The following is a 20089-nucleotide window of genomic DNA, read 5'->3' as shown; positions in this document are numbered from 1 at the left end:
CACAATGGGTGCATAACATATCTTAAAAACACTAGAATGGAAAGCATTTCAAGGTGGCATATATATGGGATAAGTTTAACACCATCTGAAAGGTTTTCTCAAGAACTTTTAGAATAAATATATATTAGAATTTCACTGAAGATAGAAACTTTTCTTAACAGAGTGGTCAGTAGCAGTTTTAAAGCAGAAAAATTGTGCAGTAATTTTTATTTCCATGTATTATCTGTGAAATGAAGGGAATGTACCATTTAACATTGGATTTAACACAATTTTTTATATTTCAAGGCATTATTTACAACAGAAATAAATCAACCAGTGGCAATTATTAAAGTTTCACTTGCTTCTTCAGCACTAAGATTCTGCTGAATGTTTTTCATAATTGGCCAGTCATGTGTTCCAGATAATTATGAACTCTCCTTGAGAAAATGTTGAACAAAACACTCATTGCTATGATGTCACTTCTGTGAAAGTTCACATACCATTTTAAGGGAACAAATGTTTATTAAGCCTGTGGTGATTCTGGACTGGGGCAGGAGAAAATGACACTGTGAAAACTCCATTAACATCTGCCCATCTCTAACTAGTTTTCCTGTATGTTCGTTGCAATATAATTGCTACCTGCAAAAAAATGCCTGTTTTGTCAGCAGACAAATTTACTTTGCATCTATGATAGATTTTGATGCCTGAACCACTGGTTGGTTTTGTCTCTTCCCTTATTACTTAAGTTCAAGGAAAGGAATACACAAAGAAAAATGTTTCTGCCAGCTAGTTAAGTGAATTTCTTTTATTCATATTTAAAATGTGCTTATCACAGAATCACAGAATCACAGAATTTCTAGGTTGGAAGAGACCTCAAGATCATCGAGTCCAACTTCTGACCTAACACTAACAGTCCCCACTAAACCATATCCCTAAGCTCTACATCTAAACGTCTTTTAAAGACTTCCAGGGAAGGTGACTCCACCACTTCCCTGGGCAGCCTGTTCCAATGTCTAACAACCCTTTCGGCAAAGAAGTTCTTCCTAACATCCAACCTAAAACTCCCCAGGTGCAACTTAAGCCCATTCCCCCTCGTTCTGTCACCAGGCACGTGGGAGAACAGACCAACCCCCACCTCGCTACAGCCTCCTTTGAGGTACCTGTAGAGAGCGATAAGGTCGCCCCTGAGCCTCCTTATGCTCATGATTCTTACATTTTACTGATACTGTCTTAAAGTAAGAATAGTAAACTCTTAAAATCCCATGCTCAGTATGTATAGAAATCTGTGCTGCAAAGCTACTTCTAGTTTTAGGCACATTATGGTGGAAAGAGACCAGTCAGTTAACTGGTCTGATCATAGACACAATACAGCCATAGTATCTCATCTAGTTGTTCTTTTAGCTGGGCAAAACAAGGCACTGTAGACATTTCCAAACCAGCAGGTTCTTTGTGTTATTTGGATCTTACTTCTTTCACCATTTGGATTTTTTCTGGTCTTAATTAAGATAGTTGCTTTCCTCTTATCAAACTGTGACTATAAAGACATCCACATCATGTTATCTTTTTCAGCCTTTTAATAAAAATAATTAAAAAAAACCTGTTGCAATTAATTAGTTTTCCATTTATTATTGTGTGTAGTTGTTTTGTTTTGTTTTGTTTTGTTTTTTTTTCCTTTACAAAGAAATTTGACAAGCAGATTTCTGGAATTCTTAATGGAGTTGAAACAATAGCTTATGTATGATGTACATTCATAGCGAAATGATGAACATAAATTACATATACACACACAAAGAAAACAAGGCACTGTTAAGACTGTACAAGTAATAAATGACAAAAACATTATCGATACGTTAGAAACTGAGCTCTTAATGAAAACTGTATCAGTAGTCATTTTAACACCCTAAAGCTGTGCATTGTTTTGGGGTTCTTTGCTTAAAAGCCCATCTGTGTCCCTCTTTCCGTATGTATTGGATCCCACATTCGTAGGTGAGTAAATTGCTCCAATGTTGCTGCTGGAACGAACTAAAAAGTCAGCCAAGCGTTGTGTCACACACGTAGCGGTGTTGCATTTCCGTTTCTCCAGATGGTGACTACTAATGTAAAAGAAAAAGAGCCAAAATGAAGTCAAATGATGAGCAATCAGGTGTGCCACCTCTAAAAGGCATTTGAGATGTGCTAATGTGGGAGTTCTTTTAATATGTGCACAAATACAGGAACATTACAATCTTCCTACCACCTACTTTGTGCCTGAAAAAAAAATTTTGCACTGTGTGCTATTATCAGTTTTAATGATGGGGTTTATTTAAATGCAAAGACCTTAACAGTCATATGTCACTTTTATTGATATTCAGAAAAGCAGTTTATGACATCTAGAAAACCTGTAATGATAGTATAGTTAAGACAGTAAGTGAAAACAGTGACTAAATGTTTAGCTTTAAGCTGAACTTCTAAGTCTATTTAGAGCTCTTGCTGATATCATGAGGATTACTAACATAATGACAACTACTAACATTTATTTAGTTCTCTTATTCCCACCAAATCATATCCTGCTCTCACTGAACAGTAACCTTCCAGTCCACACTAAATGGTCTGAGCCAAAAGACTCTCCCAACTGTGTCATGACCATGAGAGGTGGCAGATGTTCCCAACTGCTTCAATACCACTTAAGATTTAGCTCTATCTAAATAGAGATCTCTTCAGTAATGAATAGGAGCAACATCTTTGTTGGAACACAAGCAGCTTGAATTTGCTGTAAAAGTCTGTAATAGTGTCCATGGATGAGCCTCTATCTAAACAGAACATTTCATGATCTGAGCCAACAGACCTTTTACAAACTCTCTGCAGGACATAAGCAGCATGGGATTTTTGTTTTAATCACAGTAAAATGTTTCTCTTGAAAGAGATATCAAGATACACAAACGTTTCTCTTTCAAGAGAAACATTTTATTATATATTTTGATATCTTGAAAGTCTTTTAAACTTTTTAATTAGACTAACGTGCTTTTCCTTCAGACAGAAATACTTGATTGTTTTAAGCTGAGATTATTGTAGTTGAGATTGTATTATAAACTGAGATTGCTTATAGAATTGTTAATTTTCTTGGGTTTCTTCATGTTGAGGTAGCATGTAGTAGACAACAGTTTTCAGTAGTAATTCACTGTCAAGATTTACAATTTCCAATTTCAAACTCAGAGCAATTATTAATATATTTACCTATGGATCGACTAAATCTGTTATCTAAAATTTCATCTAGAATTTTAATGTTTGTACTATACTGGTTCTTGATCAGCAAATAGACAGCAATTTCTAAGTAGTCAATATTTTAAATATGTAACTATATTTAAAGTAAGTGGTTGCATAGGATTTGATATAGATTCCCTTAGATTTTCCTTTTTTTCTGTAGATGTAAAAAGAGTTTAAGCAAGCCCTTAATATATGAGGTTCAAACAGCAACTGCTTCTCATAGAAATCCTGAATTGTTTGTGGAGACAGAGTTCTCCTTTTCTTTAATGATACAAAATTAGGCACCGACACTCAAGTTTAATACTCCAGTCCTTGCAGGAAGTTACCACTTTACTAACTGATGTCAAGCCTGACTGAATCCATCATGCCTACCAGCTCTCTGATCTGTAGCCTTTATTTGAATATGTGCTTCAACGAGATAGCGCACCCACGAACAGATTGTAAGCCAAGGCCCTAGAAAAGCAGATAGGGCATACTGCACTCATAAAGGTGAAGCCTTGTGTATAATTATTACAATAATTATTTTATTTTTTAAAAAGCAAAAGCTGTAAAAATTCAGGGACTTAGTCTCTGTTATTAAATTATTTTGGAAGATAACCAAATAGTTATATAATATATATGTATATATTTGAATTCAGTGAGAGTGGAACCAGTAACTAGACAGACACATGTATTTACTGAATCTACCTATAATAGAACTGTTATTGAATAAAGTCAATCAAAAGACCAAAGAACAGATAGAGTAGTTCAGTGGTATTTCTCATTTAGAAGATTTGCAAATACTTTTTGAAATGCTATTGTATTCATCAAAAAGTTACCTGAAATCGGATTTATGGCACTATGAACATGAATACGTCAGACTAGTTAAATTATGTCAAAACCAATTTCTTCTTTTCATTCTTCCCATGATTAAATTGATGTTTAACACCAATGAAATATTATTTACTTACAGGAAATAGTTACATTTTAAAAGAATTTTATTCTAGCAGAGAACTAATGTTATTATGCAGGATATATTTCTTCCCCCCAGCTCAGTCTTGGAAATATGACATTTAAATAAAAAAGCCCTCTCAAAATAGACCTTATTTCTCAAGGAAACATAGTATTTGTAGGCTTTTTTTTTTTCATTCATGAAAAAGTTATAATTTTGAACTGATAAATGATCTGCAAATTTTGTCTCTGGATTTCACGTTCTATCCCTTGGTCTTACAGAATGGCTCTATTTACAAGAAGAAGGTCATTCAAAGCTGTTTGAGAGTTGACAACATACAGGAAGTCTCAAGTAGCAAAATATCACTGGCTTAAAGTTTACTTCATGATTGAATCCTATGATATGACAAGAACAAACATAGGAAATCAATACCTTTTTGTCTTTGCTGCTGGTTGTTCTGGCATTTCCTCGCTAAGTCCTGAGAGCGTATTCTGTGACACGATGGGCAATATCCATCCTTGCCTCTTGGAAGTCCCATCAGATAGATCATCAGCCACAGATAATAATCTTTAAACAATAAAACACACTTGAGGATTTGAAAAGCTCTACTTTTGCTCATGTTATTTGGGACATGAAAGTAAAAGCAATTCATGCAACAATATGAATATTTCCCTTATATAGAAATAAATATGATTATTTGATACTCACTTCTCAATAGGTGTAGCTTCCAAACAACTCAGTGTGACAGAAAGTACAATGAAGAAAACTGACAGCTTTAGGTTGCACATCTTTGCTTCCAAACTTTCTGAAAAGAATAATGATTCAAAACTGAAAGCAATCCCAAATACTCTTCAGTGTATCCTATTACCGGTGCCCATGCTGTCCTAAACCAACAGCAGCTAGTCTTTTTCACAGGCTAGAGTAAAAAATGATCCCCACAAGTTTAGTGACATGCAGTTTTAGACAGATAGCTCTCACCAGTAAATGTTCATTTTCCATCTAGTACTGTCAATCCTTCAATCCTTTCCCATATCTTTGGTTTGCATTTCCTGACATGTCCTAATCTCAAATTTTGGTCCCAAGTGCAATTTACCTCAGAATTATTTTAGCCTTTTCCTGAAAAATGCTGTTGATTAATAATGAGAAACATTGTGCTTTCCTGAAAGCACATCTGCTGCATCGCATTTTAAATAAGAAAAAAGACAAATTGTTTACCTTGCAGTGGTCAGGGAGCTAACTGAAGATGCACGCCTGTGTTAGCAGGAAGGGTGCATGCAACAATTCCACGCTTGCATGTAGCTCTGGAGTATCCCTTTTCCCCCTTCCTTGCTGACAAGTAATACGGCTCTTATATACCCTTCACACCTTTCTCAGCTCTGACATCAGGCAGCAGAGAAAGACTGTCATTAATTCCCATCCCTATAGATAGAAGGTGCCCCAGAGAGGAGCAGAGGCAGATTGGTCATTATTCCATTAGCACATCAGTAAATATTAACCTAGCATATGCAGGATGCCCTCATGAAGATACTGTAATAGCATACTGCACATCAGAACTGTAGCCTCAGCTTTACAGTTCTGATAAGATGCTGAGGTAATATTCCCTGTGGGTGTTTTCAAGGGCTAAATAAGGTAACAAAAAGTTATAAAAAAAGCCGTATTAAATGAAACAATGGATCACCAGTAACTGAAACATAAGAAAACAGACATATTAGAAAAGCTAGAATAGGTAAAGTTGGAGGGGTTTGTTGTAGAAGGATGTGATGATCAAAACACGAAAACATTTGAAGGGCTAAAAGCTGTGCGAGCTATAAGAAAAGAGATAAAATGACTTAAATCGGCAGATAGGGTGATCATTCAGGGTAACAATGTAGAAATCAATTAACTTTTCAGTAAAGTAAAAATAAGAATGGAATTCTGTCATTATAATGTAAAATCTTTTGTTTTACTAACACTGGTAGATTCTTTATTTCATACATGCAAATTGTTTCAATTAATATTCTTAAGAAGGTAAAGACTAGTATTAAAAAGCTAGGGAATACTGAAATAAATGCAGCCTATGCAAATTTATTTATAGTGTGCATAGAATATGGTGCATAGAAAAGATATACAGCTTTTAAGAGACTAGTTTTTTAAAACTGTATAACAAAATACATTGCCTGATTGCAGATTGTCAATGATACAGATTGGAACCCTTTCTCCTGATTTCAGTGGGAATTAAGCAAATTGCTTTTTTTTTTTTTTTTTTTTTCTGTCACAGTAGTTGTCTTTAGTTATACCTTCAGGTGCCTAAGTGCCTTTGGGAAACTGGTTTTTCAATTATTTATGGATGTTAAGATGTTGACAAAAGATCACAGACAAAGTTATCTGTGATAAGAATTATGTGATAAGAATCACACAGATCTTTGATATTCCCACAGAACATGAATTCATTTATAACTGCTCCAGTGTCAAGGATGTTGCCTTTACTGGAAGCTTCCTTCATTGTCCATTTAGTCTATAAAACCTGATTTTGTACTGAAATAGCAAAAGATCCAGTGTTGAACCTCTTCAGGCATCTGTGCTACTTAGAGTGAATGTAGAAGGGATATTTAGCTGGGATAGTATCCTCTTAAACTGATACAACACCTAGTCTTTCAATACGACTTTGGCAAGTGAAAAAATGTTTTTATAAAAAAAAAAAAAAAAAAAAAAAAAAAGGATGCTGCTCCTGAATAGTTTGCTGTCTGTTTTTAATGATGCAATCATATACTTTTTTTTTTTTTTTTTTTTTTTTTTTTCCTTTTTTCTTTTTCCTAGGTTTCTTTTATCTTGTTCTGGACAGACAGTTCCTGTGTGCAAGAAATAAGAATAGTTTTGATATGTCTTCACCATGGCAATATATTCTGTGCAACATCTGAAACAGATTTATCTCTCCATAAAGTTTCCTATTCATGTTTTCACTATAGCATTTGACTGGAATGAAATAACATTCTAGTGTCATTTTCATTGTAGCATTTTGAAACACTACAACAATTTCACTCCCTGGAAATGAAGGCATGATTAGACCCATTTTACAGAGATAGAATTGTGCCAAAATAATTATGCTAATAATCTGTCTGGTTATTGACACCAGCCAACATTCACAGTTTGAATATTGAACTTGAGTACTTTGGTGCACTTCTTCCAGAGTGGGAAGAAATCTGGGTCCCACTGGCTCTCAGCAGTGGCAGGCATGCTCAGCTTCTGCAAAAAGGCAGCCTCAGGTCATTTCAACTCCTTAAAAGCAGTACATAGATTAGATGCAGTTTGGCTGAGCTGTTGAAAGATTAGACTGAATATTCAGAATCAGTTATCAGCATCTAAGTGATGTATCAAGCTTGAATCAAGCTATAGGTTGACATAAGAGAAGTGAAACGAGTTTTTTAATTGGATCTGGGACCAATAAATATTGGTCCCAGATCCCAATTCCAGCTGTCCTGCAAGGTGTCTTGGGAAACCCTTAATGCTTTAAAGGACGTAGAAATTCTTGAGTGTATTCTAGGAATGAAACTGGGCTCATGCTATCCCAGGAGCATTACATTCTCTTCTGGACCACATAGAATCTTGGCAGAATCAGCAAGAAGTCTATCCAGCTATTGTTCAGATATGTTAATAAAATGAAGAATTACTGCTTCTGTTACAGATTCTCTTATGCAGAAGTAGTGTATTTTTTTTTTCCACACAAACAAGAATGGAATATGAAATCGTTGAATCTCTGTGACAGCAGACCTGAAATTTCAAGAACCTGGCACTAAGTAGTGACTGTGTAGTTAGTACCAATCAGTGAAGGGGTTAGTACTATTTTTATCACTGATAAAGTTCTTTAACCTTGATCTCAAAAACACCCATAATTACTCAGCATGAAAAATGTTATCATGTTAAAGGTGAAAACAACTATTCTCAATAAAGAAACACAGGAAAAACTCTGTCCTTGGTAGTTACATGATAACTGTACATATTTATACCGTCATTTAAGTCCATATAAAAAGAATTATATAACATGTTATGCCTGTATGGGGGTAAGGTGACACCAGAGATGAGGTTTACAAAGAAAGCAGAGGATATGGAATGCCAATGCCTCGGTCCCTTCTGGAACTGCCTACGTAAACATGCAAGAGGATGAACTTTGCAGTGTAACATACTGACAGCAGAGGAACAGGGAGTCAGTATTCTCTGAAGTGTCTGCTGTTCTTACTGGGGAGTTGAATTTATCTAACTGTGAGATGTATGGAGAGAGCATTCTAGTGTATGTTCCTAATGTAGGAGACTAGAATAGCTCAAATGATTTGTGCCTGTTTCTCCTTGTTGGCTATAAAAACAGCCTTGAGTGACTGGCTCCATTACAGTTGTTTACACTACAGATGTCTGTGAAATGAATTCCATCATGGTTGCTTTAACTTCTCCTTTGTTCTCAGTTCCCTGACATTCAAGGTTGTCTCCCTCTCTTTGTCATACATGTATTTACATTTTTTCTTAGGCTATTCTTGATACCTCCTGATTGGCTGCTGCTCCCTTTTAATGGCTGCTTTTTAATTTCTTAATTTCATATTTGCTTACTAACATTAACGACACACATACTGACTTTTGGTAATGGATGTTTCTTTTCCACTTGTGAAAGTCACAAAAAGCCATATTACTTGTTGCATGTACTTTACCAGATAATGTTCTGCTGTGTAAGATAGCTATCTCCAGTAAATTACACTGTTGCTCAGTTACCAGGAGCTAGAAGTGTGTGAATAACTCATGGTTTAGTTTGCCTGTTGTATTAAAACAGAAAAGAAAAAACTTTAAGCATTAATCTGAAATGGGCATATTTCAATTTTTAGAGTAAACCAGAAATCACAATAGTAACTGCATTAATATGTGTCAGTATAAATACTACCAGAAATGAAACAGAATGGTGCAAGTGTCACTGCTCGTAGTTTTCTGAGTTGAGCAAAATGTTTCATATAATCTGACCTTTTTTTTTTTTTTTTAAATTTTTATAACATATTTAGCCTTTTATTTCTTATAAATAAGTTTGAACTGAGCATCAAAACAAAAGTAAACTATAAAAAGTGTTTCATCAATAATGTCAGCACATTTGAAAAAGTTTAAGTGCCTTGTGTTCAAGTGGCCAAACCTAAAATTTAGAGATATAAGTCAGGTGTCTAGACAGAGTTGCTTGTAGTTATTTCATATTCCCTTAGTACATCCAGGTTGTTCATGCATGAACCTGGCTAGCTGGGCACTGTTTTAGCAACTGCTGACTAGGTAGAATATCAGAGGGTGTCTAAAATTGCACTAGACACCCATGATTAGGAACCTGGATAGTTCCCTGATTTTTTTTTTTTTTTGCATTTGAATGCCAAAGTCTGAAAATTTTGGCTATAATATTGTCTTCCCAGTATTTCTTGCTTGTTACTGTATTGATGAATACTAGACAGTCTGTATTTTCCAGTGAGTTGAGTTGTAATTTGCTATTGTTAGCACTTAAGATATGTACATTTGCTTTATTTAAATATTGTTTTATCAAACGTGTTTTTGCTAGCACGTTAGCATACCTTTCTTTGTTACTCCTACTTGGCATGGGCTATTTCAGCACCGATAGAAACTCAGTCAGCTCTTTTTGTTGATCCCCAAACTTATGTTAACTCTGTTGAAAAAAATGTGGAAGCAGCAGCAGAAGAGTTAATGGAGACAAAGGTAACAATTTCTCCCACTGTAGAAAAAAACAGGTGATTCAGAAATGAAGGGTGGTCATCCATGGAACTGACTAGTAAATGGAATTAAGTAATTTGGATAATTAACAGAATCTTAAAGCCATCCTTTACGATTTATCATGCTACTCAGCTCACATCATTGACAGAACAATGATGTATCCTCAAAAGTCTATTGCTAATGATTGATCTGAGAATGGGCTCAGAAGAGTTTGTGCTGAGTCAGTTCCTGTGGCTGGGAATCTCCCATGCAAGGGAAATAAAAACCATGTTTGCATCAGAAAAGTCAGAAATGACAGAACAGTCATTTCTGTGATCGATACGTTTTATTTCCTAATGCCATTCCTACTTAGAGTTTATAGAGTTTTAATTGCATGACTCGCTCCTACTGGCTTGCATCCAACAATTCACCTTTTCATACAACAAATGCTTTAAATTCTTGATATTTTTAATCTGTCCTGAAATAAGTTTCCAGAAATATAAGCAAAAGCAGAACTCTCCTTTGGTTATCAATGTCACTTACAAGGGCTCTAGACGTTGCTAATGTTAACTCAGTAATGTGAAATATTACTGTTCTTCTTCCATCCTGGTAACCTGAGGCATCCATTGCTTTCTGCTATGATAATTATCCAAAGTAGCAGTCTATGAGGAGTCATCTACAGAAAGGTATTCAGCTTTCATATATATTGCTGTAATGTCATATATACACTAGCACAATAGTATATATAGTCCTATTAATAGGTGGACTCAAACGAGTACTTCAAAAAAGAACAAATTATTTTGCTAAAAGGAAGGCTGTGACACTTACTTGGAATATCTCCCTGCAGAGTCACTACACTGTAAATTCACATATTGGCTCACTGCTTAGGTCTCCTTACAGAGAAGTCCAGAGTGACTACAGAGCTACTTGATGTACAGAATGAAGACTCCTTGCATGCTACTCTAAGGGAAAAAAAAAAAAAAAGATTAAGGAATTAGGTCTGTGTAGAAATGCTGTTTCTGATTTACTAAGTGTTACTGTGAGAACTCTTAACACCTCTTCCATGCCCCAACATATTTTAAAGAACACAGACATCTGTTTGTGGAAGATACAGTGAGACCAGGAACCACCCTCCATGCTCCCTGTAGTTATTTGAGAAGTGGTGAATAGCTAAAATGTAGAGAGCAAATGGAGCCATTTAAAAGAAACTGCTAGTTTTCAAAATAAATCTACACAGAATCACGTCAGCCCTCCTTACCTGATCCAATGCATAAGTTTAAACTAAGTTTTCTTTTAAACTATCTGACTTTCAACAATAAGACTTTTTTTTTTTTTTTTTTTTTTTTTTTTTTTTTTTTCCCTCTCTCTGCAAGATGCAGAAAGAGAATGACAATCTGGCTTTGTCTTGAAACACTCTGAGTCTTTCAGATGATGCTGTCTTGACAGCTCTGCTATTAATAGTGGCATTTTCTCTCCTGTTTAAAAAGGAAAATTGTGCTGAACTGGGAATCAGTCATGTTAGTAATAATTTTTCACCAGGGGCAAATGCAGTGTACTAGCATGCGTAGGAGAATTTACATTGACAATACCATGAAAGATAAATTAACTCGTTTATTTTATGTTGGCACACTTAGGTGCAAAACAAGGTAGCCCTCCTTCAAAGAGAAGTGCAGTGGGGCTGTGTTTGATGTATGCTTGCATTATTGTACGTGTGAGCAGAAGACCTGACCTTTTCATTCTACTTGGAGATGAGAAAAGATTTTGATATGCACAAGGAACATGAATCAGTACATGAAGTTGTCTCTGCTGAAAGAAGTCATTAAAAATTCATTAGAAAATCAGTATATATACCTGGAAAAATTTACTGCATTTTTGCTCTGTTATGATCATTTTACGTTTGTTTGTTTGTTTGTTTGTTTGTTTTTTTTTATACCAAATATTGCTGTTTCCATCTGATTAGCCACTACTCCACTTTTGACTGAGATCTTCCCTGACAGCAGAAGACATGAATGGTATGGAAAAGACAATATTTAAATGTAAAATCTCACAAATACTTTAGGTATGTGGCATGGCTAATTCTAAAGGTGATGTTTTCTGCAATAAACTGTTGTTGAACCAAATGCCCAGTGCAGAATTGAAGGTACTGCACTATTGCAACACCAAAAAATTTAAGTTCTGGAGTTTTTATGTCATTAACATATTAAAATAATTTCATGTTAACACATATTTTGCCAATGAATGCTGCAGTTTTAACAGGACAAAACTAATAATTCATCTTATCACAGCATTTGATTCAGAACCCTGTGCAGAGCAGCAAAGCAGATATTCAGGGCAAGCATCTTAAAATCCACGCGTGTTGAGTTCTTACTAAGTGTTTATTTAGAAGGGTGGCATAAGCTCTATTTTTGGGTTCAGAGCCTTTTTGATTGTGTAAACTATTGTCTAGTTTGGTGGACTTCATTTTTTTCCCCCTTGATTTACACATTTCCAGATGGTGGGTAGACCTCTGGCTGTGACTATGATTCTAGTGACCGTGGACCTGCTTCAGTTGCTCTTTAGAGAATCCCTATACTACTTCCTGATGCAGTACCCAAGGTTGAAAATGACTAGTTTTATTTTTCAAAAAATATTGCATTGCCACATTGTTCATGCTTATTGGTGTTGTGTGAAAAAAATTAGGAACTTTGGCAGTGTTATATACATGTATAATTTTATATCAGTATAACATAACAGTTCATATAATTTCATGTCAATGAAGGGTTAACACATTCCTAAAATATTTTATAAGCAGTTGTCATAACTGTCACTATCTTCTCCATGGTGTTATGGGTCATTACAGCCCACTGCTACAGGTCATATATTGTCCTGCTGGCTTACATAACACTCATAACAGTCTGCAGCAGTTGATTAAACATCTTATGAAAGAGTCATAAAAATTATCGCCATAGAGGTATTTTTTATGATAGAGTCTTAAGTGTATACTGTTATCTGAAGTCATTTCTTTAATTTCCCTTGTCAAAAGAGGATGTATATTTCATGCAACTTCTTTCTGAGCGAGAAAGAAGATCCTACAAAAATTGCCCATGTTTCAAAAAAATTATATATTTGTAGCTAGAAAGCCGTGCTCACATGTAGATGCATAGCTATGTGCCCAGTTCCCAAAAGTTCACCCAGGTTCCCAGAGCTTCTCTTCTTATAAGAGGATGTTTCTCACCTTTTAGGACTGAGCTGTCTTAGAAGAGGTCCCTATTCAAAGAGCACTTTGAAAGGTTAGGCATATCACCTTTAAACATTTTCTAGTAACTTGTATCTAACCAGCTGTGTGACGCTATCTCACAAAGTACATTATCACACACCAAGAAACTTGGGGACTTGATGGATAGCAAAAGTGAAATGTTATCAGATTACATAAACCACTGATTGATGAATCACAGTTAATGTCTTTTTTTTTTTTTTTAGAGGAAAAGACTCCAGAGAGTCTTTGAAGCCTTTGAACTGCCAGTCAACCTACAGTACATTTGTTCCTTTAACTTCTCTTAAAAGTGTGTTCATGAGACAATATGCCTCGTTAGTGGAAAGTTGATGACCTGAACACACAACAAATCCCTTTTGTATTATAAAAAGGAGGTACTGGCCAAAAGTATATCATTAGGTATTCAACTTTTTTTTCCACAGGTAATTGATTCTGAAAAGCTGTTTTGACAATCAGAACATTTGTATTTTCTATCATTTAAAAATAGAAGTTTGTGTAACAGAATGTCTTCTAGCCTTGTGGCAAATTTTGCGGAGAACGAAGAATTGTATGTCTTTATATATAGAGTTTGACACAAGGCAGAAGGACATGAACCTGTTTTGCTAAAACGAAACCAAAAAACATTCATACACATGGAAGTCAATATATTGATCCTTTCTATTGAAAGAAACAGTGTTATGACAATCTTACTAGTTTAAATATAGTTAGTTATGAAAATAAACAATCTTTTATGTTTTGCATATAGATAATATTATATCCACATATCTTAATATTATCTCCACATATCTATCAATGCATGCTATAAATGACAATTTATTGTTTTACAGGGGAAAAACTGAAATAATTAGTTTAACTGTGATGCACAGAGTCAATGGCAGAGTCAAGGGTGGAAGACATATCCAAATCTTCATTTAGTTTGTAGCTGACAACTGCATTCTGATGAGGTGAGAGGAAAGAAACGGGTACTGCATGTTCAAATTACATCTGAATTCAGGGTCAAAATGGGCAGAAGGTCTTGTGCCTCTCTGTGCTTCTGCATATACAGGGATAAACAACACCCCACTTTCTTTATTAAATGGAGATGGGTGCTTTCCTAGCTTGAGTAAATCAAGCTCTCTCTCTCTCTCTCTTGATTTACTCCCTTTCTAGATTAAGCTCTCTGTAAATCAAGAGATTTACAGGTGCAAGTCCAATGAGACCTTGTGGCTATCCAAAACATACCTTAGGCTAGTATAACAACTACCAGAATAAATACATTGTTGAATAAAGAAGGCTCAGTTAAATTATTATAGCTTTCTTTATTTTGCATCCTTCCTCTTTGTCTTCTGAGAGGGTAAATTCCCAAATTACCTTGAGAAGGTTTTTTTTGTTTGTTTGTTTTGTTTTGTTTTGTTTTGTTTTCCCTGTGCAGATATTGTGAGCTGTATGAACAGCTGAAAGTAAAAAGCAAATACAATGTGGTGTAAGAGCCTATTTAGTGAGGTTTCCAGACTCAGCTTTGCTGGCCTGTTCAAAGGTTTAACTTGGCAGTGTGCACTCAGACCCTCAGAAAAAAGTTCTGTGTTGTTCTTGTTAGAAGTTGTCTCTGTTAGCCTTCATTTGACTGGGAAAAGCATGGCTATGCAGCTACGAGAGTGATGAATGGCCACTGTCCTCATCAGTATGAGTGAGGACTAACATTTTAAGCTCCCTTATGTCTACTGACGAGCCTGTAGTAGGGAAGCAGATCTCAGGAGATATCACTGATAAAAGCATTGCTTAGACTGTGGTCCAGCTTTGAGGGAATCTAATCTGTAGGGCAGGGAATCTAATCTGTATCACAACATCCTTTTCTGTTTTACCATGCTATGTCCTACAGGATGTGCAACCCAGAATTGCTATAGTGCTAAACTCTATGGAGACATAGCTCATGTTTCTATCTTTTCCCAATTTAACTTCCATTTGTGGTTGGATACTACTGCACTGCTGGAAAAGAGCTATTTAGTTTTCAGTGTTACCAAAATGATCTGCCATATTTAGAGTGAGGCCAAAAATCACACCTGTATCTTGGGTAGATAGTTCATCATTATTTGTAATATTTAGGCACAAGACAAGTAGTTGTTGTTGCTTTTTAATTGAAAATTTACATCGGCTCTGCATTTTGAATTTCCTGTGAGGTTGCACAAGCAATTGTAAGGGGGTACTGACCTTAGTCTGAGAGCCACTGGATGACAGCCTTTTTTGTTTCTTGGCCAAGATGAGTAGATCTAGAATGACATAAGAAGCAGAAAGATACAGGATAGGTGTTATCTGACCTGATTTTCTTCTGTCTAAAAGTTAGTTATCTAGACTAAGCTAGCTCTTCAGACTTTCAAGTCAAAAGGAAAGGAGAAGTACCTCCAGAGACCATTTCCTCCCACTTATTTTAGACAGCTGTCTTAAGGTGGGATAAATTGCTCTCTGGAAATATCTGTCTCTGTCTAATACCTATTTAGAGAGTCTATATGAGGATCTTCAACAAAGCTACTTGCTAAGAATAGGGTATAGCTGATTCTGATTCTACACAAATACTTTACTCTCTCAAGGTATTTTCCTTTTATTGGAACACTGGAATGATAAGGGTGCCCCTCAAACAAGATCTTTCCATATTGAAGAAAATATGTATATTCTCAGTTTCTGAAGTGGTGGTCTAATAATGTAGGAAGCAGTGAACTTGGTACAAATGTGGGTTTTTAGGAGGAATCCCATCAAGAAGGTGGGAATTCAATATTCCAAAACATCAGGGATGCTCTATAATGCTTCAGTTAGTCACAATAGAGAAAAACACTGAATTCCACACTTCGTGAATTTTACATTAATTTACTGAATATTTAAAGACTGTGCATTTTTGAATTTATGTAAATTTCATATCTCTACTCCAATTTACTTTGGAGATTTATTTAATTTATGCATGTTACTGATGCCTTGCAAAGATCTGGCTGTGACTTCTCACTTTCATTCAGTATCTCAATCCCACTGCTGAAGCCTGTGTGCTGAAACAAAAGCAGGTTATAAAGGTCAAGGCATGTACAGTAAGTGCCTCCCAGTGGCACCTAAGCACATCCAAACACTGAAAATTCACAGCAGCTGAGGGAGGCCATTCACCAAGTGCTCAGTCATGGCCCCTGTGGATGTATCCCTTCAGGCACCTTTTTTATACACACAGATCACACAAGTAGGCGTCAAATATCTGCTTTAAAATTGAGAGTATGAACTTACCACAAAAGTGTTCCCTCAACATCCTTCAGCTCCCCAAATGTCTAAGAAAATATGAAAGCTCTGTAGAATTCTAAAGCTAAATTCAAGTAAATTGAATTTATTCAAAACATCAAATAAATGTATTTTTGATCTATTATATATATATATATTTATTTTTTTTTTCTAGGAAAACACTATTTTCAATGGAATATTTTCTTTGGTTTTTCCTGTATAAGGCTTTTCCTTCTTCTAGGGCTATAGAGCCAAATATATGGATACTACTAGCCTTTGTTCATTTGTAAGAAAAAAATCCTTTCTCCATGAAACCATTATTTATATAATTCAAATAGCACTTCCTTTCTCATAGTGGCATGGGAAAAAAACACCACCAGAAAGAAAGTTGGTATTACTGTTTCATGAACACGAACTCTCCTTAGTATAACTCTTGTTAGTGTGTGTATGCATGCACACGTGTGTCCCCCAAGGAATATGCCCTCAAAGCATCTATTTCTTCATTTTTCTTTTAAATATAAGCTAAGTTCACATCTAAGTACATCAGTAAGAGAAAGTTCTTTAACTTCTTAGAATGTTCATCACATAGGTCCCTATTTTCAGACTTTTTGTAAATATGCTGATGTGAATAGATCAAAACTGAGTGGCACATACAAGAATAAACCTTTTATAATGGTCAGTGTGGATCTCTGGAAACAGGCATTTAAACCTGAAAAGTGAGTTGAGATAAGCAGATGTGTGCAGTAATTAAAGCCATCATAGTAAAGAGATGCTTCAGCCTTTAAAAAGATAGAATGCTTTTTTTCTTCTTCCCCTTTATTATTTTATTTTATTTTATTTTATTTTATTTTATTTTATTTTATTTTATTTTATTTTATTTTATTTTATTTTATTTTATTTTATTTTATTTTATTTTATTTTTCATTTCAAAAGGAAAGGGAGCACTTATTTGTCTTAAGGTGGCACTTAAACTGCCATCTGATTTGTTTTTCTCTGAAACAGAAAGAATTATTTAAAACAAAATTTTAAGTGCCTACTATCAGGAGGTATTTCTTTGACTGGAATTTTTGCTTTCCGTTTAGTGTAATTCCTTCTGGGTCTGAATCTTCAACTTCATTCACCCTGATCAGAAATTATTATTCAACAAAATAATGTCCTGTATGTGGTGTTTCTATGATTTTCTACCTCCTCAAAGTTTACTTAGCAGTTATTTATTTAAATATTAAATAAATAAAAATCCAAACAATGTTTTTTTAATTATTATTATTGTTATTATTTCAGTGGTTTGCTTATTTTCTATAGATAATGGGAATACCTATACACATACCTCAGAAGCTCACGTAAATATTTTTAAATAAGTATGATCATGTCTGTAGTCAAAATCATGACCCTTGTAAAAAATATCATTTTAAATATAAAGTATATTTATAAGATATTCTACAAATAGTTATGACATGAAATATAAAAAAATGGATGGTGTGAGAAAGAAGACAGGCATACTAAACTCTTGTAATACCTAAGCAAGGGTTAAAAAAAAAACAATTAAACTGAGATCTACAGTTCTGGTTTCTAATCAGTTAAGATAAATATCATATATCAAATTCCATGTGCACTCTCCTAATGAAGTCTTTTGATTGCTTCGGACAGACTTTCATAGCTGATTATTACAATGGGACTACTGAAATTAAGATATTCTTAATGCAAAAGCAAGGGTAATACTCTAATGACACTGAGACTTTTGTCCTACAAAAACCAAGGCATAGCCATGGAAGGCTGTTGCACCTCATATGGGAGAAGTTACTTTACAGCTGAATAAATATTATAATGCTGTTGACATACACTGTTCATAAACGGTCATAAACTGCCATTTGGGTGGGCAGTGTCTTCTCTCATCACCTTTAGCTGTTTTATTAAGAGAAGTAAGGGTGATTGCATGGAGTTAAGGCAGCTTTATACTCAGCCGTTTTCTAACTCTGTTCAGTATTACCTTTTCATAGTACTGTCTTCTGTGAACACAAAACAGTATTGGACAGAACTGGGACCACTGCCTTTGTATTTTCTTCTTCTTTTGTCACATTTTTTTTTATTATTATTATTTTTTAATTTTCCAGTTTTCCAAAAGCAGCAATATAAAAGTGGGGAAAAACATAAAATGCAAGAAAAACCTCAAAATATCTTATTGGGAAATAACACTTTACCTCAGAATTTAGTTTTAGGAAATCAAAGCTGGAAACAGAATTTCTAATTTTATTTAAATTGTATAAGCAAAATCTCAGTATAGCCATCATGTGTGATTTTTTGGAGATTATCATGAAGAAAGGACAGAAAGCAGGGCTATAGTTCTTGTGAAATATATGTTTTCTGAGGGATTATGAGAATTTTCTCATACTAGAAGCACATGCTAATAGATTTTTACTTGAGAAATTTTCTAGTGTGTGAACTGAGAAGACATGCTCTCAATAATTTACTATTGTGTATTTTTGTTCTAAGAAAAACAAAAACAAACAAACGAACAAACAAAACAGGGAAAAATGCCTCATCTCATGCACTGGTGCAGCACTGAGCAGGAGGGGGTTCTCAGCTGCCAGTGGTATGTAAGCCATCAACAGGTGGTCTGCAGAATGACCATAAAAATTAACTGTTTAAGGTCTAGATAGCCTGAAAGCTAGTTATATTAGTGATATTTCAAATTAAAATGTTTTTCAGTACAGTATTATACTTCTAAGTATGTGAGACCTTGCTGGTCTGCTAATTCTCCACTTACAGCTGCCTAACCTTGAAAGGTATATGTTAGTTTGGAAGGATTTTTCAGGAAAGCTTTGTGCTCCTCCAGCTAGAAGAAAGCGTAGAAACACTGTCCTAGGAGGTTGTGCTCAAAGCCAGGAGTTCAATAATACCAATCCCACACTCACCACATTTTGTAGACTTTGCATGTGGGGTTTTCATGTGCACGTGTAGTTACTCTTGTGAGGGAGGCAAACATAAATCTCCTCAAAAGACTTAAGGTCACAGATGAAACCTGCTTCAGCACCAATAGTCAAATAACTCAAATGTCTCTCTGATGGTTCCCACATCTGGTGTCTACCTGCTTTGATTGCAGTCACTTGACCTGTTTTTCTTTTTCACAATAGCATTTCACTTGGTCAAACTACTCTTTGGTTTTGTAACATCCAGTAATCAGTAACTACCAGCACTCAGCCTACAGTACAGCCACAATGTGACCATGGGCCATGTGACCATGGGCAGTTTTCCAATCTTTCTCTTCTTCATGGTGAACCATCATGACTCAACAACAGTTCCAAAAGAAAGGATGCCCATAGTGAATATAGAAGTACCTAATTATCAGGATTTTTGCCTTGTTCTAGAATTAACAACATGCAAATTATTCAGCATATATTTAAACTTACATAGAAAAAAGATTCAGAAAGGCTGTTATACTACAAAAAAACACTAAAGACCTGCAGATGGAGATGTTGAAAAGAGTGAGGTTATGTCACTGTGCTTCAGAGGCAAGTACTTTATAATGACTGGAAAGGGCTATACTTTCTTCCAAATAGTTCCAAGACAGCAAAAAGAAGCCAATCATTATGCTTGTGTTGCATTCCATCTAGCAACTCAGGGCTTAAACATCCTCTCAAGATGTGAGAAACACAGACTTGTTCCTGTTTTTCAGTCTGACTTCGTGTCACACTTTGCTTGGACACTGCCTAAACCTGTAAATATACACAATTCTGTACACTTTTTAAGCCTGTTTTTCA

At 35.1% G+C, this 20089-nt stretch overlaps 1 protein-coding gene across 13 annotated transcripts; it reads right to left on the bottom strand.

Moving 5' to 3' along the window:
• Positions 1–1593: 1593 nt before the first annotated feature.
• On the bottom strand, positions 1594–19416 carry IAPP (islet amyloid polypeptide). Of its 13 annotated transcripts, none has more exons than XM_082771739.1 (8): positions 19244–19413; positions 15291–15349; positions 10679–10812; positions 9715–9806; positions 5369–5572; positions 4862–4958; positions 4586–4720; positions 1594–2072 (listed from the first exon to the last, which is right to left on the bottom strand). In XM_082771739.1, exons 6-8 carry the CDS (start codon positions 4939–4941, stop codon positions 1880–1882), a joined length of 408 nt encoding a protein of 135 aa, XP_082627865.1. In that variant the 5' UTR covers positions 4942–4958; positions 5369–5572; positions 9715–9806; positions 10679–10812; positions 15291–15349; positions 19244–19413; the 3' UTR covers positions 1594–1879. The 13 variants fall into 13 exon arrangements, with proteins under 13 accessions (XP_082627865.1, XP_082627866.1, XP_082627867.1 ...); XM_082771740.1 differs by lacking the exon at positions 5369–5572 and adding an exon at positions 13065–13096 and having other exon boundaries at positions 19244–19412; XM_082771741.1 differs by lacking the exon at positions 9715–9806.
• Between the last annotated feature and the right edge of the window lie 673 nt (positions 19417–20089).

This window comes from Aythya marila (genome assembly GCF_965140915.1).
Source record: "Aythya marila genome assembly, chromosome: 1".
Taxonomy (NCBI): Eukaryota; Metazoa; Chordata; class Aves; order Anseriformes; family Anatidae; genus Aythya; species Aythya marila.
The sequence above is the reverse complement of the archived record's forward strand: the minus strand, read 5'-3'. Positions and strand labels throughout refer to the sequence as shown.

Excerpts from the sequence above, each read along its gene's own strand:
- IAPP (XM_082771730.1), bottom strand. The coding sequence starts at position 19,277 with ATGAAAACCCCACATGCAAAGTCTACAAAATGTG. Across the intron at positions 4,959-19,243 it reads TGCAAAGTCTACAAAATGTG|AAAGTTTGGAAGCAAAGATG; the intron begins GTGAGTGTGGGA and ends TATTCTTTTCAG. Across the intron at positions 2,073-4,585 it reads CCAGCAGCAAAGACAAAAAG|TAGTCACCATCTGGAGAAAC; the intron begins GTATTGATTTCC and ends CTTTTACATTAG.